At 43.5% G+C, this 27,618-nt stretch overlaps 1 protein-coding gene across 6 annotated transcripts in view; it reads left to right on the top strand.

Annotated features, from left to right (window-relative positions):
- Positions 1–27,618, top strand: part of DNAH3 (dynein axonemal heavy chain 3) — a 188,326-nt gene that overhangs the window by 62,979 nt on the left and 97,729 nt on the right. For 5 of the 6 annotated variants that reach the window (XM_078344833.1, XM_035267124.3, XM_078344832.1 and 2 more), the window contains 12 exons: positions 653–769; positions 1,873–2,052; positions 4,052–4,188; positions 9,032–9,233; positions 11,001–11,093; positions 13,143–13,253; positions 16,606–16,720; positions 19,565–19,763; positions 21,396–21,504; positions 21,729–21,842; positions 23,149–23,325; positions 25,012–25,103. In XM_078344833.1, the coding sequence (XP_078200959.1) occupies positions 653–769; positions 1,873–2,052; positions 4,052–4,188; positions 9,032–9,233; positions 11,001–11,093; positions 13,143–13,253; positions 16,606–16,720; positions 19,565–19,763; positions 21,396–21,504; positions 21,729–21,842; positions 23,149–23,325; positions 25,012–25,103 (1,646 nt within the window). The remainder of the gene's footprint in view (positions 1–652; positions 770–1,872; positions 2,053–4,051; positions 4,189–9,031; positions 9,234–11,000; positions 11,094–13,142; positions 13,254–16,605; positions 16,721–19,564; positions 19,764–21,395; positions 21,505–21,728; positions 21,843–23,148; positions 23,326–25,011; positions 25,104–27,618) is intronic. The other variant, XM_078344834.1, reaches the window with a different exon arrangement.

Genomic DNA, 27,618 nt, shown 5'->3' with positions numbered 1-27,618 from the left:
AGTGGCTCATGCCTATAATCCCAACACTTTAAGAGACTGAAGCAAAAAGATCGCTTGAGGCCAGGAGTTCAAGACCACCCTGGGCAACACAGTGAGACCCCCACCTCTTAAAAAAGAATCCAGTCTGAGCACAGTGGCTCACGCCTGTAATCCCAGCACTTTGGGAGGCCAAGGTGGGCAGATCACCTGAGGTCAGGAGTTCGAGACCAGCCTGGCCAACATGGTGAAACCCTGTCTTTACTAAAAATACAAAATTATCTATGCATGGTGGCATGTGCCTGTAATCCCAGCTATTCGGGAGGCTGCGAAGGGCAAATCACTTGAACCCAGGAGGCAGAGGTTGCAGTAAACCGAGATTCTGCCATTGCCCTCCAGCCTGGAAAACAAGAGTGAAACTCCATCTCCAAAAAAAAAAAAAAAAAAAAAAAAAAAATTCAAGTATGGTGGTATATGCCTGTAGTCCCACCTACTTCTTGGGAGGCTAGGCAGGAGGATTCATTAAGCCCATTAGTTTGAGGCTGCAGTGAGCTAGAATCGAGCCATTGTACTCAGGCTTGGGTGAGAGACCCTGTCTCTAATAAATAAATTTTTAAAAAAGGAAAAAATGGGGAGGTTTCACAATTTTGACAGGGTGGTGCCTCTTTATTTACAGGATACAAGCATCTTGTGTGTAGTTGATGACATTCAAATGCTACTTGATGATCACGTGATAAAGACCCAGACTATGTGTGGTTCCCCATTCATCAAACCAATAGAAGCAGAATGCCGGGTAAGAGGAAATGAATGTTTTGACATGTTTCATTAGCTGTGGGTTTCTCAGAGGAGTGGGAAGGTTTTCACATTCAGTTAACAAAGAAAGTTACTTTGTCCTAATTGAAAAAAATATATAAATGACACAGTGGCTCATGCCTGTAATCCCAGCACTTTGGGAGGCCGAGGCAGGCGGATCGCCTGAGGTCAGGAGTTCAAGACCAGCCTGGCCAACATGGTGAAACCCCGTCTACTAAAAACACAAAAATTAGCCAGGCGTGGTGGCAGGCACCTGTAATCCCAGTTTCTTGAGAGGCTGAGACAGGAGAATCACTTGAACCCAGGAGGTGGAGGTTGCCATGAGCCAAGATTGTGCCACTGCACTCTAGCCTGGGCAATGGAGTGAAACTGGCTCGAAAATAAATAAGTAAATAAATGATGCAAGACTGAAAGCAATAACCATCCAAGTAAGCATGTGGCATGCTGAGCCTTTGCAGCTGTCTGTCAAAAGAGAAGAAGAGATCTGAATGCACCAAATACACATGCCTTTGGAAAGCATCTTATGGGCAGTAGTTATCTAGAATGTAAGCTACCCAAGGGTAGGGGTTTGGCCTCCTGTGCTCATTGTTTGTAGAAGTGACATAGGCTAAGGGTACAAACTCTGAAACCAGATTGCCTGGGTTTGAATTCTGGCTCTGCTCCTTATTGGTGATGTGACCTTGAGCACATTACTAAACTGTTGTGTTTCAATTTCTACACCTGGAAAATGAGGTTTGTAGTAACATCTGCCTTGTAAGGCTGTTGGATTAAATTGTTCCATATACTTAAAGCACTCAGACCATCACTTGTCGCAGATTGTGTGTGTAGCTATTATAATTATTCTGCTAGAACATGAGCTCCATAAAGGTCAAAGCTCTTGTGTGTTTCACTCATTGCTATGTTCACATCACCTGGAGCAGTGACCAGAGCATGGGGGGGCGCCCTCAATAAATATTTGTTAAACAAGTGACTGACTGACTGAATGAATGCATAAATGTATGGCTCCATCCATTTGCTCGGTCTCTGGCCCAGTGATGCAGAATGGCAGGTTAATGATTTAGATATGAAATGCTAAATTCACAGAAATGGGAAGAAAAGCTAGTTCGCGTACAAGATAATTTGGATGCCTGGCTGAAATGCCAAGCCACCTGGCTATACCTGGAACCAATCTTCAGTTCAGAGGACATTATTGCCCAGATGCCAGAAGAGGGCAGGAAATTTGGGATTGTTGATAGTTCCTGGAAATCGCTTATGTCCCAAGCAGTAAGTTTTTATAGCCTAATAACTCTTTCCAGCAGAAATACAAATGTTTACTCATTATGCATCCTAGTCACCTTCCTTGAAACTTGTAAATTAAATGGTGTTTTGCAAAATCAATTTTATATCTTCTTCTAATTTCAAAAGTTATTATTATTAAATATGCAAACATATGGCCGGTGTAGTGGCTCATGCCTGTAATCCCAGCATTTTGGGAGGCCAAGGTGGGTGGATCACTGAGGTCAGGAGTTCCAGACCAGCCTGGCCAACATGGTGAAACACTCCATCTCTATTAAAAATACCAAAAAAAAAAATTGCTGGGCATGGTGGTACATGCTTGTAATCCCAGCTACTCAGAAGACTGAAGTAGGAGGATCGCTTGAACTTGGGAGGCAGAGGTTGCAGTGAGCTGGGATTGTGTCACTGCACTCCAGCCTGGGAGACAGAGTGAGACTCCATCTCAAAAATATTTTTTTAAAAATACAAGCCTACAAATATAAATAGGTAACACAGAAAGTAGAATCCTTTTGAAATTCCACTTCCCAAGCAGTAACTATAGGCAGTTTGTATTAAACTGTCATTTTTCACGAGGTTTTATTTGTTACAGGATGATGCAATAACCCTTACATAGATTGAGAATCCTTTTAGAACTCCAACAATTATCCACATTTGGTTACTCAGTTATTTAACAAGTGTTTATTCAGTACCTACAATGACCCAGGGGTTGTACTGGGAATCAGATAACACTTGAAGGTGGCAAGAATATGATTTCTGTCTTCATAGAATTTGCTGCCTTGGCTGAGCATGGTGGCTCACGCCTGTAATTCCAGCACTTTGGGAGGCCAAGCCAGGTGGATCACTTGAGCTCAGGAGTTTGAGACTAGCCTGGCAACATGTAAAACCCCATCTCTACTAAAAATACAAAAAATTAGCTGGGCATGGTGGCATGTGCCTGTAATCCCAGCTATTCAGAGGCTGAGGCAGGAGGATCCCTTGAGCCCGGGAGGCAGAGGTTGCTATGACCCCAGATTGTACCACTGCACTCTAGCTTAGGTGATAGAGCAAGACTCTGTCTCCAAAAAAATAAAGAAAAAGAAAAAGTAATGTTATAGAAGAGTGATTGGTTGTTCCTGCTTCTAAAGCAGGAACACTAGGATCAAGCCTTGAAGGATGGTAAGTTCACTGGGTGTGCAAGGCAGGTAGAGGCATCTTTTAGGAGGTCAAACCATTTTTCTTTTTTAAGTCAAGTGTGATCAAATTGAGGTACACTTAAAAAGATTATTTCCTTTTTGTTATTAAAAATATAAATTCCCCAAGGGAATTTATCTTCTCTGCTTTGTTTGTGGGGGTGAGATAAATGGGGATTTAGATTATCCAGTCAGTGTAAGCCAATTCTCTATTAGTTAAGGTTCTTTGGGTGCAAGTGACAGAAACTGACTCAGGATAGCTCAATCGAAAAGACCAAACAGGTTTCTCATGGAACGCAAGACCAAAAAGTACAGCCAAGCCTCACAAAGGATGGATCTAGAACGCAGAAACCTCTTAGGAACTCTTCATCTCTCTGATCTCAGCTCCTCTTTCCTGGCCATGCTTTAGTCTCTCTCTCTCTCTCTCTCTCTCTCTCTCACTCTCTATCTGTCTGTCTCTCCCACTCCTCTCTCTCAAGACTGGCTTGCTCTGCCACTCCATCACACAAAGAAACATGATCCTCACTCAGCATGACTAGTATAGGATGTCATGGTTTGGATTCTAAACTCCCTGGGTTAAAATATAATTGGGCTTGTTTGGATTCAGGTGTCCCAGTCCCTGCCCAGTCAACAATGATCAGAGGAATAGGGTCATGTTCCATGAGCATTCATCCCTGTGCAGTTGGGAGGGAGATCAGGAGGCAGTTAGCTGGATAAGGAATGCTGTTAGTTGATAATCTGGTCACACATTATTGCAATGACCAATCTCAGAACTTGGGAACCCCATGATGAGTCTCCCCTTTTTTGATGGAACCCAGGTGAAAGATAGCCGGGTTATGATGGCAGCCGACCAGCCACGGATGACCGAGAAGCTTCAAGAAGCCAACCTTCTCTTGGAGGACATCCAGAAAGGGCTGAATAATTACTTGGAGAAGAAGAGACTATTCTTCCCCAGGTATCCAGCATTGTTCTTTTATTTGGAATTACATTCTTCCCCCATATGTAGGTAGAATTACATTTTTCATACTGAGAGTTGGCTTCAACCAATCTAGACCATACTCTTTCCTGGTTTTCGATTCCCTGAGACAATTTTCAGGAATGGGGCATGGCTTCATGGTCATTACTTAGTGTGAATTTGAATGGACACCAATGGGTGTCAAATGCACATGTTGTCCAGACCAACACTGTTATTTTCCTCAATTACAGGGATAGAGTAGTCATAACTATGAGCCTGAATTTTGGAGTTAAACAGACCTTCTTTGGCATCCCAGCTTTTCTACTTAGTAATCTTGAGGCCTCCAGGAAATCTATCCAAGCCTCAGGTTCTCCACTATAAATTTGGGATATAATAATGGCCCCTTCCTCATGTATTTGTTGTACAGATTAATGAGCTAATGCATGTAAAAACATTTAGCACCTAGACTATGTGTTTAGGAAACATCACCCAATTTTTTATGCCATCAAGTTTTGTAGTTTCTGGTAGGTATGCTTATACGTATTTGACTCATTTTTTCCCCACAAGAACCAATCTTCTGCATAAAAGTCAAGGGATTTTTAGGTTAGCTCCAGGTCAGGCATGGTGCCTCACACCTGTAATCCCAACATTGTAGGAGGCCAAGGTGGGAGGATTTATTGAGCTCGGAAATTCGAGATCAGTCTGGACAAGATGGAGAAATTCCACTTCTACATAAAAATACAAAAGTAATCCAGCATGGTGGTGTGTGCCCATGGTCCCAGCTACTTGAGAGGCTGAGGTAGGAGGATCATTTGAGTCTAGGAGGCAGAGCCAATATTATGCCATTGCACTCCAGTTTGGGCAACAGAGTCAGACACTGTCTCAAAAAAAAAAAAAAGAGAAGAAGAGGAAGAAGAAGGAGGAGGGGGAGGAAGAAGAAAGAAAAGGAAGAAAAGAAAGAAAGAAGGAAAGAAGAAAGGAAGGAAGGAGGGAAGGAGGGAGGGAGGGAGGGAAGGAAGGAAGGAAGGAAGGAAGGAAGGAAGGAAGGAAGGAAGGAAGGAAGGAAGGAAGCAGGCTCTGATAATCCACCCATGTCTTGTTCACCACTGATGGTCACTCCATGTCATTTCACCCTGATTAGGGTGTTTGATCCTAATTTACATTTAAGAAACATGAATTTTAGTGTCTCTTTATATGGAGACAAAGTTAGTTCCATGTTCTTTACAAAAAAAAAAATGATTTGTTAGAAAGTCAGAAGTATGGCCGGGCATGGTGGCTCACGCCTGTAATCCCAGCACTGTGGGAGGCTTAGGCAGGTGACTCACCTGAGGTCAGGAGTTCAAGACCAGCCCGGTCAACATGGTGAAACCCCATCTCTACTAAAAATATGAAAATTAGCTGGGCATGGTGGGGGGGACACCTGTAATCACAGCTACTTGGGCGGCTGAGGCAGGAGAATTGCTTGAACCTGGTGGCTGGGAGGCAGAGATTGTAGTTTGCCGAGATCACACCACTGCACTCCAGCCTGGGTGACAGAGCAAGATTCAGGCTCAAAAAAAAAAAAGAAACTGAGAAGTATCTTTGGTATTTATTCAATTCAGCATTATCCAATAGAACTTTCTGCAATGATAGGAATGTTCTTTGTCTGTACTATGCAGTACAGTAGCCCTTAGAGACCAGTGTCCAGTGAGCACTTTACAGGTGGCTGATGTGACTGAGGAAGCCAATTTTTAACTTAGTTAATATGACTTTTTAATGTAAATAGCCACATGTGGCTAATAGCTTTTGTACTGGACAACACATTATAGTAGAAGGAACCCTGGTTTGGAAGCATAAGGCTTGGGAAGAGATTAAACTCAGGAAACGCCTGAGGTTTGGGCTTCTAGATCTAGACCCACTCTTGTTATTCCTAATAAAAATAAGAAGAACAGGCTGGGCACAGTGGCTCATGCCTATAATCTCAGCACTTTCGAAGGCCGAAGCAGGCAGATCACCTGAGGTCAGGAGTCGGAGACCAGCCTGGCCAAAATGAGGAAACCCCATATCTACTAAAAATACAAAAATTAGCTGCATGGTGGACCACACCTGTAGTCTCAGCCACTTGGGAGCCTGAGGCAGGAAAATTGCTTGAACCCAGGAGGCAGAGGTTGCAGTGAACCAAGATGGTGCAACCTGGGTGACAAAGCAAGGATCTCTCAAAAAAACATATGAATAATAGCACTAATTTAGCACTTAGCTTACATCAGGACCCTGCTCTAAGTGCTTTACACTTATTAACTAATTTAATCCTCATAATACTCTTATGAGATTGGGAACATTATTATTATTCCTGTTTTATAAATGAGAAAATAATAATTTGCCCAAAGATACAAGATGGGTAAATGACCAAGCTAGAATTGTTACCGGGAAGTCTGGATAAGATATTCAGCATTTAATCTCTCTGAGCCACGTATTTTCCCTAAGTTGAACACACACACACACACACACACACACAAATACCTCAATATTTCTTTGTGCATTTTTATGAAATAAAAGTAAACACTCTTAGTAAACACTTTTAGAATGTTTTTGATAGCCACATAATGTAATTTCATCTTGACAATACAGATTTCTAAAAAAAGATTTTAATTTTAAATTAGACAAATGTGTTATTATTACTCTTATGGCCATTAAGCTTTATTTATTATAACACATGATGGAGATGGAGAGAGTGTATATCCCATTTGAATTTCACTTGGAAGTGGGAGAAATTGACCTCTCATTAGATGTTGGTTAGTTGGTCAGCAGCAAATAATGATTACTCTTTCTACTCACTCAACATTGTAGACAGTGTATTAGTTCGCTTTGGTGAATAAGAAATGACTACAAAACTTAGAAGTATGAAACAGCAACCATGTATTTAGCTCATAATTCTGTAGGTTGGGAGATTGGGCTGGGCTTAGCTGGGTGGTTCCTCTGGTTTCACTGGGGCTCACTTGTGACTGCAGGGAGTGGGCAGTCAGCATCCTTAATTGCTTGTCTGGTCATTGGCTTCCTACTGGATGGGGAAACAGGTAGTTGGGCCACATGTCTTTTGTTCTGTAGAAGATTATCCTGGGTTTATTCATATGGTAGTGGTCACAAGGCTCCTAAGAGCAGCAAGTGTGAAAGCATCATGACCTCTTGATGCCTAGGCTTAGAACTTGCACAGACTCATGTTCATTTACATTCTAATGGCCAAAGCAAGGCACAGAGCCAGCTCAAGTTTGAGAAATGTGAAAACAGACTCCACCCCTTGGTGTAAATATGGTGGCCATTTTTGTAACCCACTATATTTGGTAAAGGTCATAATCACACAATCCCTCCATCATAGAACTTTCAGGCTGATGGTCACAGTACAGGTTTGAACATTGAATATTTCTGAAAGTTTGTTGTTCCTGGTTTTAGGCCTAAAAAAGAGATGAAATTGTCTTATTATTCCTAATTTAAAAGATAGCAGAGGGCTGAGGACAGTGGCTCATGCTTAAAGTCCCAGCACTTTGGGAGGCAAAGTGGATGGTTCACTTGAGCCCAGGAGTTTGAGACTAGCCTGGGCAACATGGTGAGACCCCATCTCTACAAAGTATGCAAAATTAGCTGGGTGTGGTGGCACACACCTGTAATCCCAGCTACTCAGGAGGCTGAGGTGGGAGAATCGATTGAGCCCTGAAGGCCAAGGCTGTAGTGAGCCATGACTGCACCACTGCACTCCAGCCCAGGTGACAGAGCAAGACCCTGTCTTAACAAAAATTAAATTAAATTAAATTAAAGATGGTAGAGGCCTCTGCATGTAAATAGGCTCATTCTTAACATTTGCTTTCTTGTATCATGCCTATACAATTTTCTTGCAAGTATGGAGAGAAGGAAAGACAAGGAAGTCTCTCTCTCCTGCCCCTACCCAGTGGTTCTCAATACTGACTGCACGTTAGAATGACCTGAAGTCTGTAAAAATACAGATTTTATCAGACCCACCTTCAGACCAATTCTATTAGAATCTGGGCAGTGGGACTATGGCACTGGAATTTTGTTATAAGCTCCCCAGGTGATTCTAAAGTGCAGCCAGAGTTGAGAATCGCTGTTCTATCTGGGCTCCTTTCAACTCATAGCACCCACATTAAAGCCACATATGCCAGCTTTCGTTCTTTCTCTTGCTCTCAGAGTCAAAAACCATTGCTTCTCAGCCTTTTGGATAATATCATGTATAGTATCTCAGAGTCAAAACCATCTCCAACACACCTATAACCCCAGCAATTTGGGAGGCTGAAGCAGGTGGATCACCTGAGGTCAGGAGTTCAAGACCAACCTAGCCAACATGGTGAAACCCCATCTCTAACAAAAATACAAAAAAAAAATTAGCTGGGTGTGGTGGTGCATGCCTGTAATCCCAGCTACTCGGGAGACTGAGGCAGGAGAATAGCTTGAACCTGGAAAATGGAGGTTACAGTGAGCCAAGATTGTGCTGTTGTACTCCAGCCTGGGTGACAAAAGCAAAACTCTGTCTCAAATTTTAAAAAAATCTCCAAACTGGGTGTAATGGCTCATGCCTGTAATCCCAGCTACTCAGGAGGCTGAGGAGACAGGATTGCTTGAGCTCAGGAGTTCAAGTCTAGCCTGGGCAATATGGCAAGACCTCATCTCTTTTAGAAAAGCAAAACTACCTTCCAAGTCCCAGATGAAGAGTGGTAAAAGAGCGTGGGCCTTAGTGAAGACCCCAGGACATTGCTGTTATTCACCTAGGTGTGGACTACCTGTTGGAGAGTATCACCTTGCTAGAAAAAGTTTTTGGAAGAGGTTGCAGGTACCATCTTTCTTTGCTTTGAAATAGGTTCTTCTTCCTATCAAACGATGAGCTGCTGGAAATCTTGTCAGAAACAAAGGACCCTCTCCGAGTGCAACCGCACTTGAAGAAGTGTTTTGAAGGTATCGCCAAGCTTGAGTTTACAGACAATCTGGAAATTATGGGCATGATCAGCTCCGAAAAAGAAACTGTTCCATTCATACAGAAAATCTACCCAGCTAACGCCAAGGTAACTCCCCTTACCTATTTTTTGGTTCTTTTCTCCATAACAGAGTAAACCAGAGAGCATATTGGTTAAGCACTGGGATCCTAGCTCAAGACTGCCTGGGGTATAGAACACTTGGATTCCACAGTGTAACAACTGAATAATTTGGGGAAGTTACTCAATATTCTGAGTCTCAGTGTACTATCTCTAAGATGGGGATTATACTGCAACCCACATGACATATTAAATTTGTGGATTTTTAACCCAACTCAATGTGGAGTTAGTTGCAGGAATCAGATCCAAACAACTGATGCTGTTTAGATTTCCATATGCAGAGTTCAGTTGAAAGTGATTCAGTTAGACAGGTAGCTTTCTGGGGCACTCATTTTAATGATCAATAAAACATCATGGAATCAATGAGAGATATAATGCTACTTAGGTTTTCATACATATGTCCTTATATAATGAGTAAAGTATAAATTACCCATTTCTGCTGAGTGACAGCACCCTCAAGTGGAAATAGACAAGCAGGCTTAGCCTTGCTTTGTTGGCTGTTTTTGCTACCCACACATATACACTGCGGCAACCAGGAGTCACATTACCAACGCAGACACCAGGTAGCTTACAGGCACCTGAAGTCAACAGCTACAGTTACCTGAAATTCTAACACCGAATAATTTGCTGCATATTTAAATTTCCTTATGGAGCTTTAATCAAAATCCAAATGACCTGGTTGCATCCCATACCAATTAAATCAGGAAGTCTGGGGGTGGGAGTCAGTCATCAGTATTTTTCAAAGATCTCCAAGTGATTTCAAGGAACAGCAAAGTTTGAGACCCACTGGAATAATGCATGAATCAGAACTGTTCATTAAAAAGGTGCAATTTATTTTATGAGCTGACATAAATGTTTCATTTGCCTTCTGAAAAGTTGTCTGTTTCAGAAGATGACATGAAAGCAATGCATGCTAAAAATGGGCCGGACACAGTGGCTCACGCCTATAATCCCAGCACTCTGGGAGGCCGAGGCAGGTGGATCACCTGAGGTCAGGAGTTCAAGACTAGCCTGGCCAATATGGCAAAACTCCATCTCTACTAAAAAGCTGGGTATGGTGGCACAGGCCTGTAATCCTAGCTACTCAGGAGGCTGAGGCAAGAGAATCATTTGAACCCAGGATGCAGAGGTTGGAATAAGCTGAGATCACACCATTGCATTCTAGCTTGGGTGACAAGAGTGAAACTCCATCAAAAAAAAAAAAAAAAAAAAGATAAAAGGCCTATTGCCCCTTTAGAAGGCATATACTTCTGAGAATACAGGAAATAAGTGTAAAGCAGATAGAGAATATTGGCTGGGGCCAGGTGCCATGGCTTATACCTGTAATCTCAGCACTTTGGGAGGCTGAGGCAGGAGGATCTCTTGAGACCAGGAGTTCGAGACCAGCCTGGGCAACATGAAGAGAACTAAGCTCTACAGAAAAAATAAAAAATTAGCTGGGTGTGGTGACATGTGCCTGCAGTCCCAGCTACTCAGGAGGAGTCGCTTGGGCCCAATTCGAGGCTGCAGTGAGCCAGACCACCACACTCCAGTCTGGATGACAGAGAAAGGCCCTGTCTCTCTCTTAAAAAAAAAAAAAGAAAGGACGGGGAGAAAGAGAATATGGGCTTGAAAAGGGGCCAAGCCTTTGGCCTCCCTCCAGCCGTGTCCAGAGAGAAAGCTGTGTTCTGCCCACTGTCCCTCCCTTCCTCTGGGTGTTGGTTGACTGTTGCACTCCCTGTCTGTCTTGCCACATAGGGCATGGTGGAAAAGTGGCTCCAGCAGGTGGAGCAGATGATGCTGGCCAGTCTGCGAGAAGTCATTGGACTTGGAATTGAAGCATATGTCAAGGTAAACGAGAGTTGGGGTACACATGCCAGGACACTAGTGCACTAAAGAGAATAGTGGGGAGAAGGTGAATGTAACAGTCATTCAGTTGGACCCTCTGCCTTCTACCAAAACCTGTCCCTCTGCACCTCTCTTTTCTTTACCTGTGAATCCTGGGGCAATGAACCTATTCCTGGTGAAATGTTTTCAGTTAGAAGCAGGTGATGCAAGAGAAGAAGGTTAGCTGGAACCCTTTGGTTGCTACAGACCAGTCCTTTTTTAATGGAATTAATGGCACAAGGTCTATTTAGAGCCCCTTCCGATTAAGCATTCATTTACCTTACAGATGCCCTGAATGGTGTAACTCATTAAGTCCCCAAAGCTTTAAGGGAAACAGGTATGATGTAAGGCTTAAGACAATGAACCTATCAGAATTACTTGGTAGCCAGCCTCTAGCAACATTCATGACTGGCTCTAACTTTCTTTTTTTCTTTCTTTCTTTCTTTTATGTTGAGATGGAGTCTCACTCTGTCTCTCAGGCTGCAGTGCAGTGGCATGATCTTGGCTTACTGCAACCTCCACCTTCTGGGTTCAAGCAGTTCTCCTGCCTCAGCTTCCCAAGTAGCTGTGATTATAGGCACCCACCACCATGCCCAGCTAATTTTTGTATTTTTAGTAGAGATGGGGTTTCACCATATTGGCCAGGATGGTCTCAAACTCCTGACCTCAAGTGATCCACCTGCCTTGGCCTCTAAAAGTGCTGAGATTACAGGTGTGAGCCACCGCACCCGGCCAATTGACTCTAACTTTCTCACTTTCTTACTCCCAGGACCCACAGAACAAAGCAATATTCAATGAATACCTTCACACTAAAGTACTGGGGACTGACCTTTCTGTCCCTTGAAGTTGTATTTGCATTGTCAAATGAAAGACCAATGCTTTTTTCTATGACATGTTCTGAATCAAAAATTAAAGAAAAACAGTTACTGGTATGAAACTATTTCATGCAAATCATTTATCCTCAGATCAAACTTTTTCTATAAAGAGCCAGATAGTAAATATTTTCAGTGCTGCAGGCCACATTCCCAGTGCAACTATTTTTCAAAATAAATTTTATTGTGTCTATTTAATGTATACAACATAATGTTATACGAGATATATGTGTAGTAAATGGGTGCTGTAGCTTTGCCCTTGTAACGTCAAAGCATCAGAATATATGTGAAAGATGGGCATGGCTGCATTTCTTTTTTATTAAATTTGTTTTATTTTATTTCATTTTACTTTAAGTTCTGGGATACATGTGCAGAACATACAGGTTTGTTACTTAGGTATACTGTGCCATGGTGGTTTGCTGCACCTGTCAACCCGTCATCTAGGTTTTAAGCCCCACATGCATTAGGTATTTGTCCTAATACTCTTCCTCCCTTTGCTCCCAACCCCCAAGAGGCCCTGGTGTGTGATGTTCCCCTCCCTGTGTCCATGTGTTCTCATTGTTCAATTCCCACTTATGGGTGAGAACATGTGGTGTTTGGTTTTCTGTGCCTGTGTTAGTTTGCTGAGAATGATGGTTTCCAGCTTCATCCATGCCCCTGAAAAGGACATAAACTCATTCTTTTTTATGGCTGTGACTGTACATACAACTCTATTTATGAAAAAATTTCTATACATAGTTTGCCCACTCCTGATCTGTAGCTTAAGGGAAAAAATTGTGCGGTGGGGAAACAGCTAAGAAAATTGTGACTCAGCACTGCAATATTATGCAGCCATTAAAAAGCAGTCGTTATGAGAACTCTCTGAACATCACCTTGAGTAACTATGGCAACATTTGATGAATGAGAGTATGGAAAAAATGCAAAGTTGATGAGATGATTGGTGATTTATTTTCTTTTTCACAAAACTCAGAAAGGAAGACATAAATCAGTAATCCAGAGATACCAAACCTTGTAGCATCTGAGGATGGGGGAAGATTTTGTTTTTGTTGTGGGCGGGGTAAGATGATTGAGCATGTTTTTGTAAACCTAGTTTAAACCACACGTGAACTGATCCTACCACACATCCGCTGTACTTTTCCAGGTCCCTCGAAATCACTGGGTCTTACAGTGGCCTGGCCAGGTGGTTATCTGTGTCTCTTCCATCTTTTGGACCCAGGAGGTGTCCCAAGCTCTAGTGGAAAATACCTTACCGGTAAGTGAGATTGCTGTGAAGCTTACAGAAGACATCCAAACATCCATTAGGATTTGAATGACGTATAATTAAAGTAGCCATGTTTTATTCTCTGAAAAAAAGTTGTTTGGACTCAGCATCTCAGACATCAGGATTCCCATAAGGACAGTAGGGTGGAGAATTTGGGATTGGAGCTGTCCTGGAGTTCTGTGGTACAAGACCCCTCATAGTCCTTGCTAGACGACAGAAATTCTGGACTGAAGGATTTTAAGTCTTATACCCTTGTGTACTCAAGCATCTGCTTATCCTCATATCCAAATACATGTATTTCCAGCCAATTGATGCCAATGCTTGACTCTTAAGACCTGGATGGACTTGAGTTCAAATCTTGACACTGTCTCTTCTTAGCTAGGTGACCATGAGCAACTTAACCCAAGTCTCAATCTCCTTGTCTGTAACATACAAGGAAGTGTCACACCACATCATAATGTTGTGGGAAGCTTAAATGAGATGTCAGTAAATGATTCAATACTTAGATACAAGGCTATAAACCCTACAGGGAAGAAGCTATGTCTGCTCTGCTGACTATTATGTATTCAGGGGTTAATATAGTGCCCAGCACATAGTAGATGCTCAATAAATATTTGGGGATTTTTCTGTTTGTTTTTAAATTTTTTCTATTTTTTAAACTAGAGACGGGGTCTCACTATGTTGGTCAGGGTAGTCTTGAACTCTTGGCCTCAAGCAGTCCTCCTTGCCTCAGTCTCCCAAAGTATTAGGAGCCACCATGCATGACCAAATATTTGTTAAATGAATAAATGAAAACTTCATACTCAGCCAGGCTTTCTACCATGGTATAATTCCCCATGAATATCTCACCAGACCTCTTGTTACTCCCCTTACAGGATTGGCTATGGATTAGAATATATTTTAATTTCCTATATTTTTCTGTATAAATTGAAATTCTAATATTAATATTTGGCCAATGTTTAAACTTATACAGATTCCATACTGATAAATCCTAATAGACATATCGTGCATTACACATGCAAACTGCTTTCACATACATCTTTCAAACTTTAGAAACTCTAAAATCCTCTGACTTTTGTGATGGTATCTCTGTGCCCCAGTTTTCCCTCCCATAGATAGGAAGAATGTTTCCCATCATATACCCAGGCCCTGGAGAGCATGCATGCTGTGTATGTGCCTCCATATCATAAAGGAAGCAGGTGTTGACACAGAATAACCATCCCTCCTCCCTCCAACCATTTATTATTCATTTAACAAATACCATTTTGGCATCTTCTCTGTGCTGGGACTGCTGCTAACAAAGGTAATTAGAAGTGAATGAGACAGACATAGTCCCTGTCCTCATGGATTTATAGTCTAGTGGGAGAGAGAAAAAGGCTCTTTTATAGAACTGTGATAGGAAAGAACAGACATCCAGTAAGTGTGGGGAGGGAGGAAGGGAGGAAGGGAAGAAGGGAGAAAGAGAGGTAGGAAGGCAGGAAGGCAGGAAAGGAGGAAGGGATGGAGTAAGGGATGGAGGAAGGGAGGGAGGGAGGAAGGAAGAGAGGAAGGGAGGGAGGGAGGGAGGGAGGAAGGGAGGGAGGGATGGAGGGAGGTTAGGTAGGATTGGGGAATACTTCTCAGAAAAGTCATGTCTAGGAGGTGACCTGAAATATAAGTAGGGATTAGCTGAGCAGAAAATAGGAGGAAGAGTATTCCAGAGAGAAGACCTGGACTTTGCAACAGCCTGAAGATGAAAAGCATGGTGTATTCCAGCAGGAAGACACTTTGGTCTAGAATAGCTGTGGAATGGGTGTGGTTAGGAGAGATGAGGGGAGAAGCCCCAATACTGCATAGGCTACCTCATTGAATCCTCAACACAGCTTGAAGAGGTTGCTATAATTATCTAGATTTAAGGCAGGATACGGTGGCTCACACCTGTAATCCCAATAGTTTGGGAGGCCAAGGCGGGAGCATTGCTTGAGGCAGGAGTTCAAGACCAGCCTGGGCAACATAGTGAGACCTCCAGCTCTACAAATAGTTAGCCAGGAGTGATGGTGTATGCCTATGGCCCCAGCTACTCAGATGGCTGAGGTGGGAAGATTGCTTGAGCTCAGGAGGTCAAGGTTTCAGTGAGCCATGTTTGTGCCTGTGCACTCCAGACTGGGTGACAGAGCAAGACCCCATCTCAAAAAAAAAAAATCTGCATCTGACACACCAGGAGACTGAGACTCAGAAGCTTAAAATCATTTTCCCAGAGCCACAGAGCTAGGAAGTAGAAAGTAGGGAAGGTAGGATTTGAACCTAGGGGTGGTCTGTCTTTTTTTCCTTTTTAAGTGTTCTTTTTATTTTTTGCCCCTTTGTTTGAAATAACATGAAACTTTCAAATAATACTGCAAATACAATACAAATAATTTCCATATATCTTTCATCCAGATTCCTCGTATAATTAACATCTTATACAATCATATTGATATGATTTTATTCCCTAATCTATAGACCTTTCTAAATTGGCTAATTTAAATTTTGTTATCTTGGAAAGGAAATGACGGGCCAGCATGGTGGCTAATGCCTGTAATCCCAGCACTTTGGGAGGCCAAGGTGGGTAGATCACTTGAGGTCAGGAGTTTGAAACAAGCCTAGCCAACATGCTGAAACCCCATCTCTACTAAAAATACAAAGATTAGCTGGGTGCGGTGTTGTGCACCTGTAGTTCCAGCTATTTGAGAGGCTGAGTCAGGCTCCATCTCAAAAAAATAAAAATAAAAATAAAAATTAGCCAATTGCCCTACTGTCCTTTTTTTTTTTTCTAGTTCAGGATGCAAGCTAGGATTACGTGCTGCATTTTGTTTTTATAGCTCCTTTGTCTCTTTAATGTGAAAAAGTTTCCAATTTGGGAGGTTAATTCTGATTTGCAGTATAATTTATATACCGTAAAATTTACCTTTTTTAGCATATGGTTCTCAGTTTCAAGAAACACATGCATTTGTGGAGTCACCATCACAATCAAAATATAGGACAGTTCCACGCCACCCCAAAAAATGCCCTCATGCCTTTCGTAGACAGTTGCATTCTCTACTCTAAGCCTCCAGTAACTACCAAGTATTTTCTGCTCACTTTTCCACAATATTATAAAAATAAAATCATGCAGTACGAAACCTTTCAAACCGGGCCTCTTTCAGCATAATTCATTAGGAATTCATTCAGAGATTAAGGACTGGGGTAAGGAAGAGGTGGACTTGAGGCTATAACACCCAGGAGTCTGACTTGAGCCATCCGATGGTTCATGATACCATTTCCTGCCATGGGGATTACCAGAGGACAATCCAGTGTAACCGATTGTCCCCTCCTCTGCCCCTGCCAGGATTTTCTGAAAAAGAGCAATGATCAGATTGCAGAGATTGTCCAGCTGGTGCGAGGGAAGCTGAGCAGCGGAGCTCGACTTACTCTCGGGGCCCTCACAGTCATCGATGTCCACGGTAAGCCAGAAGGCTTCCCCTGTCATTACCAATAGTCCAGGAGTAGCAGCCTAGTCTTGCTCATCTCAGTTCTCCTGGATGGAATGAGTCAGGGTTTCCTTCCTCATTAGGGAGAGGTTTTTCCAGCTGAGAGTAAGATGGGGCAGGGCCAGGCACGGTGGCTCACGCCTGTAATCCCAGCGCTTTGGAAGACTGAGGCGGGTGGATCATGAGGTCAAGAGATCAAGACCATCCTGGCCAACATGGTGAAACCTCGTCTCTACTGAAAATACAAAAATTAGCCAGGCACGCACGCCTTTAGTCCCAGCTATGCAAGAGGCTGAGGCAGGAGAATCACTTGAACCTGGGAGGTGGAAGTTGCAGTGAGCTGAGATCCTATCACTGCACTCCAGTCTGGTAACAGACTCCATCTCAAAAAAAAAGATAGAGAGGAAGGAGAGAAGCCAATGCCAAAAAGCTCTGTGTATCTCCACCTATGTTTCCTCTCCCATCCCCAACCTGATTTCCAGGAACCCTCCCAGCAGGGCTTGTACTGAGACAGTGATGGCTAAAGTCATTTCTGAGCTTCACCAACGTGGAATCATTTCCTTGGCTAGCCATACCTAATATTTTTGAATCCTTGCTAGGTGCCAGGCTTTGTGCTAAGTGGTTGACATACATTATCTCGTTTTCATAGATTTAGAACCTGGAGCATAGAGAGGTAACTTGCCGAGAGGCATACAGCTATAATAGTAAGCAACAGAAGTGCCTATGTCTGTCTGCTTCCAAGCCTAAGGAACTGGGAATGGGCAATTTTGCAAGCAGTGGGTGGTGAGACAAGATGCCTTCCAGCTCCTCCTTTAAAATGAAGAGGAGGAGGAAGAGGAGGAGGAGGAGAAAAAACTGGGGTCTTTATATAAAACAAACAACCCCCACTCCCTCACTCCATCACCAAGGAAACTGGGGCTGGACCAGGCTGGTTGCTTGGGAACAGTCTCTTGCTCACACACCCAGCTTCCTACTGGCATTTCATGGCATCTCCTTCCCCTCAAGGTTAATGCTCACTTCGATCTGATTTCATCAGGTAGGCATAACATCAGGGAGAGAAGAGGGAAAATGTGCTTTTCACACTGCCACATACTCAGCTGTTAGGAATAATTGGTGCAGATGTGGTTATACCGCCCAGGGCAACCCAATGTGGTTGGGTTCACAAACACAAGCATGTGTGCACACATGCACACAATTGCACATACACACTCACACACACACATGTAAGTGTGCATATACAAACTGCATAGTGAAGGGACCCCCAACCCAATCCCTTGAAATTCACTTTCCTCTTGTATCCCTCATGCATATACCCTGCCCCTGCCCTACACCTGCTTCCTTGGGAGAACGTATAGGATGGTTCCCCTCTATATTCCCCCAAGGGCCAGGAGGGGAATTAAATTCCTTGGGAAGGAAGACAAAGTTGTGTATATAATCTTCTTCAAGGACTCTTCTCTGCAGGGTTTTGGATTTTACTGTAATATAGAAGATTCTGTCACAGAGAGGCAGGAGCCTTGTGGAAGCAACCCTTTGAAAAGTGACGTTTCTGAGATCTGAATTTTGAGTCTGCTATACTAACTCTGAGATCTCCGTAGCTCTCCACCCGAGTTACCAAAAATGTAATGAATGATTCTCATCAGCCTAGATTCACTCTTCAACTTCAAGGCCCCTGTCACTTGGAGAAAATAAATCAGGGCTTACAGTCCCATGAAAGAAAGGAGAAAAGCTAGAAAATGTATCTCCCAGCTGGTTTCTCAGGCCCCCAGATGGAAAGGATGCATCTAACCATGGATTCTTGGGCTTCCTTCCCCTGCTGTATAAGGCCACTATGATTGCATTCTCCTAGGATATCCTAGGGGCCTGGAACGGGACCAAAAGGGTTATATTGGACATAGGATGGAATTTGGAGTCACTATGCATTGCAAAGCCCTCTGGATCAGCCTTCTAAGAATTTGAGGATGATAACAGTAGCTAGTACCTGTATAATGTTTTCCTATGCCAGGCACAGCTCCCTTTCTCTCTATCATGTCTAGATGTAGATATGTATATATGCACATATATTTATTTAGTCCTCAGCATAACCCTATAATGTAGGTACTGTGTTATCCCTATTTTACAGATTATACAACTGAAGAACAGAGAGGTTGAGAAACTTACCCAAAGTCACATAGCTAGTTCATGGTGGGACCAGAATTTGAACCCAGGCAGCCTGATTTCAAAGCACACACCTTTAATACCTCTGCTGTGCTATCTGAGAGAAGATGGTGCAGCAGATTCTCTGCCTGGCCTTGGGAGAATGCAAAGACCAGCTTCCAACAGATATTGCTGCCTGCAGGTTGGGGGTGGGCAAGGAGTTTTGTGAAATCTAAAATTGTCTGGGCTGGGTTTGGTGGCTCACACCTGTAATCCCAGCACTTTGGGAGGCCAAGGCGGGTGGATCATTTGAGGTCAGGAGTTAGAGACCAGACTGGACAACATGGCAAAACCCATCTTTACTAAAAACTAAAATTAGCCAGGTGTAGTGACGTGCACCTATAATCCCAGCTGCTTTAGAGGCTGAGTCAGGAAAATCACTTGAACCTGGGAGGCAGAGGTTGCAGTGAGCCGAGATGATGCCATTGCACTCCAGCCTGGGGGACAGAGTGAGACTCAATCAATCAATCAATAAAGAGACTTGAAAAATAAATAAAATAAAATAAAATAAAATAGTTTGGAGAATGATGGACCTTGATAACACCCACTTCTACCTGAGGAGCTTATGAAGATGGAGAGTTCTGATGGCTCCGCATGTGTGTTTCTGCATCTGTGTCCCAACAGCCCGTGACGTGGTGGCCAAGTTATCTGAAGACAGGGTCTCTGATCTGAATGATTTCCAATGGATCTCACAGCTGCGCTACTACTGGGTGGACAAGGATGTGCAGGTGCAGATTATCACCACAGAAGCCTCATATGGCTATGAGTACCTGGGAAACTCCTCCCGGCTGGTGATCACACCCCTCACTGATCGCTGCTACAGGTACATTCCGGGGTTCCTAGATCTGAGGGGTGAATGGAGAACTCCAGGGGAAGAAAACTCTGGGGAAGAAAGATAGTAATGTCTTGCATCACCTTTACTTTTCACACTTCAGATTATTAGTTTCTCCGTAGTCCCAAAGATGGGTGTGGAAACTAGGTCTTCAGGCTAGAAATGAGAACCCAGCAGGAGTTCTAGTGTAAATCAATATATTTGAACCAACGACGTGAATACTGATGCACGTCGGTGAACATGACACACGACTTAACGTAGAAGAGTCGCCAATGGCAGGAATCAAGATGGTGCCTGGAGATCCTATGGCCATAAGATAGACAAGAAGTGATGTCAAGAACATAGCCAAGGAGTCTCTGCTCTCCAGCCAGTCTCTTGAAAAGATCTGGCCATTCTGGGCTCAGCAAAGTATTTTGCCATTTTCTGTGGAACTTAGCTTTTGAAATTGGGATTTTGTGAACTTGTCAGTTTTGTGATGTTTAAATGTTCTTTGCTTTTATGTATTTCCTTCCAGTGGCTTTTTTTTTTAGATTGTAAAAATAATACTTGGGAGTATTTTCTCTCTTCAGAATCTTCAACCACTTGTTTTCTATGGTCTATGATTTTTGCTCTTCATTCATTTATTTATTCCACTCATTATTCAATAGCCATTTTTTGAAGTTTTCTGCATGCATGACCTCAAGAAGCCCTAAATCTAACTGGGGAGGTGGGTGAGACATATTCAAATGACTACGATAGTGCTAAATGAAAACACAGAGACTCATACCAAGGGACATGGAACACAGTTATTACATCATTCATTTCTAACATTTATCTTGCACCTATTACGTGCCAGAAACTATTAATTTACAGGAGTTATGAAATGGAATTAGAGTTCATAATCTAGCTGGGCATGGTAGCCCATGCCTGTAATCTCAGCATTTGGGAGACCAAGGTAGGTGGAATACTCGACCCCAGAAGCTTGAGACCAACCTGCCTGGGCAACGTGACAAAACCCCATCTCTACAAAAAAAATACGAAAATTAACCGGGTGCGGTAGTGTGTAAGTCCGAGCTACTTGGGAGGCTGAGATGGGAGGATCACTTGGGCCAAGGAGGTCAAGGCTGCAGTGAGCCATGACCATGCCTCTGTACTCCAGCTTGGGTGACAGAGTGAGAACCTGTCTCAAGAGAAAAAAAAATTCATAATCTAATGGGAGAAATATATTTATTTTCACCATTCCATTAGCATTGGTGATCTTTGGAAGGTGGAGCTTATGAGTACTATTCACTTTTATTTGAATTGATGTATGTATGCACGCATTCATTTATTCATTCAATCATTCATTCAAACAAATATTTATGGGTGCCACTTGTGCTGGGCACTGTGCTGGACTTTGAGGTTACAATGCCAAATAAAATAGAAATGTTTACAATGATGTATTGCTCATATGATCAGGGAAAAGGTTTTAACTATTTGGTTGGTGCAAAAGTGATTGCAGCTTTTACCATTACTTTCAATGGCAAAATCTGCGATCACTTTTGCACCAACCTAAATATATGTATGAGTCAAAATCAATACAAAGCCGATTTTTTTCCTGTGTCTTTGAACTCAAACACTGAAGTCCTATTTTCCTCTCCATAGGACACTGATGGGAGCTTTGAAGCTGAACCTTGGGGGTGCTCCAGAGGGTCCAGCTGGGACTGGCAAGACAGAAACCACCAAAGATCTGGCCAAAGCCTTGGCTAAGCAGGTAGGGAAATGCCATCTTTCGCCCCCCACTTCCAGGCCCTCTCTGTACCCCTATTCAGGAAAGTGAGCAAGAACTTTAAGATTGTTTAGCATTAATAGGCAGCATGGGTCCCAGCTCCTTCAGCAGAGCAAGGTGAGAGAAGCCCACCCCTGTTGAATGGTGCAGGATAATTCAGATGGGATGGAATCCACCCCGAATGATGCCTACATCCTTCCTCTTTCTAGTGTGTGGTCTTCAACTGCTCCGATGGTTTGGATTACAAAGCTATGGGGAAGTTCTTCAAGGGGCTGGCCCAGGCTGGAGCATGGGCTTGCTTTGATGAGTTCAACAGGATTGAGGTAACTCTGCTTCTAGGCTGCAAAACCAAGAAGTTGCACCTGAAGGGGCCTTTTTCTGGGCTCTGAGCCCCTTAATTACAGGGCCTTATGTCTTCTCTGTGGCAGACATGAGTACCTCCAAAGCAGGCACTCAGTGAACTAAACAAAAGGAGTCCCAAGGAGACAGATGCATATTTATACACATATCCCCATCTCCCCAACATATTAATTCATTCACTTGCCCATTCCAAACTACTGAGCAGCCACTATACATCAGATATTGAACATATGTTCATGCTACAAAGATGAGCAAGAAATGGTTGTATAGCCAGGCACAGAGGCTTACACCTGTAATCCCAACACTTTGGGAGGACAAGGTGGGAGGATCACTTGAGCCCAGGAGTCTGAGGTCAGCCTGGGCAACACAGTGAGACCCTGTCTCTACAAAAATAAAATAGTCTCAGCTATTCAGGAGGGTGAGACAGGAGGATCACTTGAGCCCAGGAGTTCAAGGCTGAAGTAAGCTATGATGGTGCCACTGTATTCCAGCCTGGGTGAGAGTGAGACTTTGTCTCTTTTGGCTGGGTGCTGTGGCTCATACCTGTTATCCCAGCACTTTGGGAGGCCGGGGTGGGTGGATCACCTGAGGTTAGGATTTCAAGACTAGCCTGGTCCACATGGTGAACCCCTGTCTCTACTGAAAATACAAAATATTAGTCAGGGGCCTGGTGGCAGGCACCTGTAATCGCAGCTACTCGGGAGGCTGAAGCAGGAGAATGGATTGAACGTGGGAGGCGGAGGTTGCAATTAGTTGAGATCCCGCCATTGCACTCCAGCCTGGGAGTGAAATTCCATCTAAAAAAAAAAAAAAAGTCTTTCTGTCTAGACTGTTACAATCTAGGAAAGAGAAATAAAAATGTAATGAAACAAATAACAATAGGATAAAAGTCTGTAGTAGAATTACAAAAGGTGCATCACAAAAGAGTGTATAATTCTATTTGGATGATGCATGAAGACCAGGAATGTAAACATTCCTGATCTTTGAACCAATATGAACTGATAAACACAATATCTACTGTATATCAGGTACTGTTCTAGGTGTTGAAACAAAGATAAAATACACACACACACACACACACACACACACACACAAACCTATATTCTTTTTTCCTACTGAAACTCCAAATCATGCTCCTAATTTTGAATGTGCAGGTCTAGTTTTCAGGTGATTTGGGTTCTTTCTTTGCTATGTGGGAGGACTCCGGTAGAGGAGGGTGGTTGTCAGACAGAAGCAGGTGCTCATATCAGCCGGACATTCTCACCCCAGGTGGAAGTGCTGTCTGTGGTCGCTCAGCAGATCCTCAGCATCCAACAAGCCATCATTCGGAAGCTAAAGACATTCATCTTTGAAGGCACTGAGCTCTCTCTGAACCCAACCTGCGCTGTGTTCATCACCATGAACCCTGGGTATGCTGGCAGGGCTGAATTGCCCGATAACCTCAAGGTAAATGCCAGTGGATATACATGTGGGGTGTGCTTTTTAGAACAGAAACCTCTGGGCTGAGTGTGGTGGCTCACGCCTGTAATCCCAGCACTTTGGGAGGCTGAGGCAGGCAGATCACCTGAGGTCAGGAGTTAGAGAGCGTGGCCAACGTGATGAAACCCTGTCTCTACTAAAAATTCACTGAGTGTATTTTTACTCAGCTTGCCCAGGCTGGAGAGCAGTGACGCGATCTCATTTTACATGGTTGCACATGCCTGTAATCCTACCCAGCTACTCGGGAGGCTGAGGCAGAAGAATCGCTTGAACTCAGGAGGCAGAGGTTTCAGTGACCTGAGATTGCATCATTGCACTCCAGCCTGGGTGACAAGAAACTCTGTTTCAAAAAAAGAAAAGAAAAAGAAACTTCTGGAGGTACCCACCAGGGGTGGGAGATCTCACAGAGAAGCCCAAAGACAGGGCTGGCTGGCATTTTTCAGCTGTGAGTAGTAGTGGAGTGTCAGTGGTAGTAAGATGGTACTTGGAGCCAGGTTTGGTGACTCACACCTGTAAACCACATTTCTAGTTTTTTACTGCCCAGTTGTTGTAAGCAACCCCTGCACCCATCCCAGCCAACATCCATATTAGATCTTCACAAGCAGCTTTCACGACACCATGGTATGGTAGAAAGCACCCGGGGGTGGTGTCAGGAAGCCTGGATTCTAGCCCTGCCTCTAGCTCTAACTAACTGCGTGACTCAGGCAAGTTACTTCTCCTCTAAGGTCTGAGATAATAATGCAATAGCTGGTGTATATTGAACACTTACCATGTGCCACATACTCTTGTAAGCACTTCAGTTTCATTCTATCATTTATACTCATGATAAGTCTATGAAGAGGGTAAAGTTAGTCTGTTTTGAGATGAAAGAACTGAAGTCTGCAAGGGTGTATAACTTGCCCATGCTAGTAGGTAGCAAAACAAGAACTCAAATCAAGATCTGTCTGGCTGGGTACAGTGGGTCACGTCTGTAATCCCAGCACTTTGGGAGGCTGAGGCAGTTGGATTACCTGAGGTCAGGAGTTCAAGACCACTCTGGCCAACATGGTGAAACCCCATCTCTACTAAAAGTGCAAAAATTAGCCAGGCCTGGTGTTGGGTGCCTGTAATCCCCAGGTACTTGGGAGGCTGAGGCATGAGAATCGCTTTAACCTGGGTGGCGGAGGTTGCAGTGAGCTGAGATCGCGTCACTGCTCTCCAGCCTGGGTGACAGAGTAAGCCTCTGTCTCAAAAAAAAAAAAAAAAGAATGTGACTTCAGGTTTCTTCTGATTCATGATGCGTATTGGTTCTGTATTACTAAATGACTTCTGATGTCTATATTGAACACTGGGGAGCTCCAACAGTTGAGTGATGCTATGAGGTGTCCTCATTTGGCACAGGAGAATGAGGTGTACCAGCACCTAGGGCCTCCACAGAACCAATGAAGGACCCAGAGTAAAATCATGTACATGCACAGGGCCCGTGGGCAGGTTGGTTGAGCCATGCATTGGCCCACTGAGGATGGTCCACCCTCACTCACTTGTCCCCCAGTCCTTCCTGCCTTGATTGTCACTGGGGTGGCCTGAGTGACCATGCTACTTCCCTTTGCTTCTGTGGATGTGCCTTCCTTCAGTCATCACTGCACGTGTTCTGGTTCTGATTTTTCTTTCCAGGCCTTGTTCCGGACAGTGGCCATGATGGTGCCAGATTACGCCCTCATTGGAGAAATCTCCCTCTACTCTATGGGGTTTCTGGACTCCAGAAGGTGTGTTACATGGGTTTTCCAGTGCATTTTCAAGGACTTTAAGTAGTGGATTTTTCCATGGCGGATTCAAGGTGGTTTGCCCATTGGAAGAAGAGAGAAGCTTGAGAAACTTGCTTCTGCTTACTGGGTGGTCTGAGAGCACATAGCCCCGACCTTGGTCTTACCCCATTTCTGACCAGGAAAGGCCCAGATTCCCAGGGCAGGACCCTGCTCTCTCTTTATATACACCTGAGTTCTAAGTTCATATGTTCCCCATCCCTCACTCTAACACATCTCTACCCACATGACTAAATGGCTTAAAGCAACAGTATAAGGCCGGGCGGGGTGGCTCACGTCTGTAATACCAGCACTTTCAGAGGCCAAGGTTGGGGAATCACTTAAGACCAAGAGTTCAAGACCAGCCTGGCCAACGCAGGGAAACCCTGTCCCCACCAAAATATTCAAAAATTAGCCGGGAGTGATGGCACGTACCTGTAATCCCAGCTACTTGGGAGGCTGAAGCAGGAGAATCGCTTGAACCAGGGAAGCAGAGGCTGCAGTGAGCCAAGATCTTGCTACTGCACTCCAGCCTGTGTGACAGAATGAGACCTTGTCTCAAAAAAAAAAAAGGCAACATTAGGCCAGGAGCAGTGGCTCACACCTGTAATCCCAGCACTTTGGGAGGCTGAGGCGGGTGGATCACCTGAGGTCGGGAGTTCGAGACCAGCCTGACCAACGTAGAGAAACTCCATCTCTAATAAAAGTGCAAAATTAGCTGGACATGGTGGCAAATGCCTGTTATCCCAGCTACTTGGGAGGCTGAGGCAGGAGAATTGCTTAAACCCAGGAGGTGGAGGTTGTGGTGAGCCGAGATCATACCATTGCACTACAGCCTGGGCAATAAGAGTGAAACTCTGTCTCAAAAAAAAAAAAAGCAACACTATAAAATATATACAATTATTCCAGAATTGAAGAGGAAAAATTATTAATATACCATTTATTGTATCCAATTAACTAGGTTATTTCTCATTCAAGTATTGCTCAGTTTTCCAAGACACACACTTATACACAGATCAGTGTCTTCATGTGTGTACCTGTGTATACACACACATACATATAACACATACACCAAGAGTTATGAATAATCATTGCAAAATGGCTAGTATTGATCTATTCCAAATCTCATATTTATCATGTCAGTTGACTTTTTGTTACAATGAATGTCTTTATGGCCTGGGTGTCTTTATTTATAATCCAAGGGGCTGCAGAAATTTTCAATAGAATGTCACCCTTCCTAAGCCAAGAAGCTGCCTCAGTCATACGATGTTTAACTCATTGTTTTCTATAGTAACCCAGATTGTATTGATTTGCCATTCAATTCATATATTTATTCAATTAGCAAATCTTTATTAAACCACCAAGCTTTGTTTTGAAAGGAAATCAGTTTTGTAAAGAGGATCTCCTTGAGAGAAAAGTACATCATAAGTATATTCGTTAGGGTAACGCTGACCCCTGAATCTCAATGGCTTAGCATAACAAAGTTTATTTTTCACTCGCTGAAAATCCAAAACAAGTCTACAGCCATACCACACTGAATGCAGCCTATCTCGCTGCAAAATCCAAAGTGAGTGTTTGTGATCAAGGGCACTTCTTCCCCAAGGGATGGTTGCTTATAGCTCATAGCTCATGGTTACTTATAGTTACCATGGTTACCCAGGTTACTTATAGTTCATGGCTACAACCCATAAATGGCACAGAGGCTCTCAGGGAGGAGGTTTTCGTGGATCTGCCCTGCAAGTGGCATATGTCAGTCACTGTCACTCACATTGCACTGGCTGGAACTCAATAGCATGTGGCCTCCCCTGACTGCATGGCAGGCTGGGAAATGTGGTCCACCTGTATGTCCAGGAAGAATAAGAAACTCAATTCAAAATTTAATATACTCAGCACACAAAACATGCACACTATGTGCACTGCAGTAAGTATGCACGTAAGTATACAGTGTGCATGAGCATTCATGTGTTGTGGGCTGAGTATATTACATTTTGTACTGGGCTTCTTAATTTTTTTTTTTTTTTTTGAGACAGAGTTTCACTCTTGTCACCTAGGCTGGAGTGCAGCGGTGCAATCTTGGCTCACTGCAACCTCCACCTCCCTGGTTCAAGCAATTCTTCTGCCTCAGCCTTCCCAGTAGCTGGGATTAGAGGCACCCACCATCACACCTGCTAATTTTTTGTATTTTTAGTAGAGACAGGGGTTTCACCGTTGGGCAGGCTGGTCTTGAACTCCTGACCTCAGGTGATCTGCCCACCTTGGTCTCCCAAAGTGCTGGGATTACAGGAGTAAGCTACCGTGCCCAGCTGGCTTCTTAAATTGAAGAAGTAAAATGGACATTTCAAAAATTAAACTGTGACAGAAACGAAAAAGTGGGTTTCCCCTCAGTAACCCATAGTTCCAGTCTCCAGGGATTAATACCACAATAGTTTGATGTATTCTTCCCTGGCTTGTGTGTGTGTATATATGTGTGTGCATACAT

The sequence above is a fragment of the Callithrix jacchus genome, chromosome 12 (assembly GCF_049354715.1).
Source record: "Callithrix jacchus isolate 240 chromosome 12, calJac240_pri, whole genome shotgun sequence".
Classification (NCBI taxonomy): Eukaryota; Metazoa; Chordata; class Mammalia; order Primates; family Cebidae; genus Callithrix; species Callithrix jacchus.
This window is presented reverse-complemented; position numbering and strand designations above follow the sequence as displayed.